The sequence below is a fragment of the Colletotrichum gloeosporioides genome (genome assembly GCF_011800055.1).
Source record: "Colletotrichum gloeosporioides strain Lc1 chromosome Unknown consensus_6, whole genome shotgun sequence".
NCBI classification, from domain to species: domain Eukaryota; kingdom Fungi; phylum Ascomycota; class Sordariomycetes; order Glomerellales; family Glomerellaceae; genus Colletotrichum; species Colletotrichum gloeosporioides.
Window position 1 is genome coordinate 491440 of NW_025544651.1, and position 2260 is coordinate 493699.

Genomic DNA, 2260 nt, shown 5'->3' on the forward strand with positions numbered 1-2260 from the left:
ATATATAGAAATTTCACTTACACGGCGAAGGGGAAAGGAGCCAACAGGCCCGCGGCATCAATCTCGCGATGTCTCCCTCGCAGACCAGCGTCGTCGGTATCATGACGCCTGTGCCCTTGCTGTCAAAAAAAGCAAGGGGCAGAAGAGACACACGCCCCCATCCCCCACGGTTGGGGTGGATCCAAAGGGGTGGAATGGGGCGTGTGGCGGTGGGAGAAGAACGTTCGGCGTTCATGATGTTGGCAAGGGGTGGGTGGTTCGGAGTTCCGTGGCCGAACGTGTCTCGAACGGTCGCCGGGATTTGAGCTGCACGTTCGGCGGTCGGCCAGTTGCCCGGGAACGGGACTACTACTTAGCTAGCCTCCCGTCCAGCATCGCAGAGTCACTGGCGCCATCGGCTGTCGGGAGGCTTGATAAGAGGCGCCTCTTCTTCAACGACGACCGACATGTGGTCTGTGTCAGGTCTTGGCTGGCTCGACGAGAACGGAAGCGTAACGACGTCGAAAACGGGGCTGGGTATTTTGCGGCCTCGGAAGCGCGCACCGGTCCGCAATCTTGGTACCAAAGTCAATGTGTGAGATTCAGTGCACATTTACCTCGTGGGGAAGTCGGGGTACTTGCATATGAAAGACGTTTTCTTTGTCTTGGTAGTCCAGTTTAAGTCTGGCTTGTTTCTCTTCTTCAACAGCGACGCCGAACTCCAACTCCACGCCAAACTCGATTCGTACACTTCTGCTAGGTGTACGGAGAGATGCGGCTTAAACGAACAATGGTATTATGTAACATGTGTAACTCCGATATATCTTCATCCGTCAAGGAAGGACTCCATGTCCTTACGTAGGTCCTTTAGTTCCTGTCCAAGACTCTCTTCTTGCCTCTTCAGGGCCTGGAATGAGACATCCACTACCCCAGAAAACATGGAAGTCGCGTCAAGCGTTCTTCCTGCTGGAGACTCCGCCGATCGCAGAGTTGGGTCCAGTGATGATGCTGCTCGCCGCATCTGCAAGAGAAACTCTTCGGCTAATTGAATCGTAAGAGACATTTGCAGTGAAGGCGTCGAGTCTACCGCAAAAGATCCGACAGTGACACCAGGGAGTTTCCATGACTGAAACAGGCTGGCCGGCTGCAAATGTCCTAGTTGAAAGTGAATGCAGCTGAACACCTTCTGGTACATGTCGAGGAGTCGAACATATGTGGAGAGAATGAAGAGGCAAGTCGCCGGATCCGCAAGTGAGTCGAGTCCCTTACTCGGCTGGTGCCTTTCCATGTCGCTAGCGGGGGAGGCGTCTTCGATCGGTGCCATCTCCGCAAGTATCTCGGCAAAGTGGCGCGAAAGTTTGAACATCTCGTCCACCGGGAAAGGCGTCATCATTGCACTGCCCTCTTCGGGACTGGATGCCATGCTGTATCGAGACGGCTCGTCAGAAGCTTCGGCCTGGTGTGGGAGGCTTGACGAAAGCTCGAAGAGCCTGGAGTTGACGTTGATGATCCGGGGCATCCACTCTTCCGCAGACGGCCCCGGCCCACCTGCAGCTGGCCGGAGGGAAATCTGCCTTGTCCTCTGCTTTGCACGTCTTCTCTGTCGCCTCTCCGGAGTGATGTCGAGTTGTTGACCAGGCCTGACTGATGGCCTGTAGGGGCCAGGACTACCAAGATAGACGTGGTTGGCTGGATCTGGCTGTGGAGCCACAGGTGATGTGAATGCCGACTCCGATGTTGCAGATTGCGGGGGACTCCACGCGTGAGAAATTGAATCTCCTGCCATGAGGTCTTCCATGCCACCGTGGAATGGCGGCGGCAAAGGCTGATTTGGCGCTGGGTTGGGGTAGAGGCTCGGTTGCCCAAAGCCAAAGTCGAAGTCGACAATGTCCAGCATGGCTTCTGGAGACACAGCATGATCCCCAAATCCAGGGTTCCCCGTGATAGAATCACCCGCTTGGGTCTTGACAATGGCTACACAGTAATGGTCAGTAAGGGAGAGAGCCCCAGACAAGTCAAAGACACGAGACTCACACAGATCGGGTTGCACAACGTGGCTCCCACTGTTGGATCGCTGGCGTTTGGGCGACGGAATGCTTCTTCGTAGGATATCGCCTGTCGATTGCTGGTGGTGTTGCTTCCGATACCGCAGGGATGGGCTTGACTTGCATTGCGTCTTGAGCCTGACACATCGCTCGCAAGCTTCATCGCCGACGCGTTTACAGCTGAGCTTCTGCGTATGACATCGATCGCAGGCCTTCCGATTCGGACCGTCAGCCAT

At 55.5% G+C, this 2260-nt stretch overlaps 1 protein-coding gene across 1 annotated transcript; it reads right to left on the reverse strand.

Moving 5' to 3' along the window:
• Positions 1 to 805: 805 nt before the first annotated feature.
• On the reverse strand, positions 806 to 2260 carry GCG54_00014548 (uncharacterized protein; the record flags this gene model as incomplete). Its single annotated transcript, XM_045414376.1, has 2 exons — positions 806 to 1953; positions 2014 to 2260. 2 exons carry the CDS (start codon positions 2258 to 2260, stop codon positions 806 to 808), a joined length of 1395 nt encoding a protein of 464 aa, XP_045270954.1.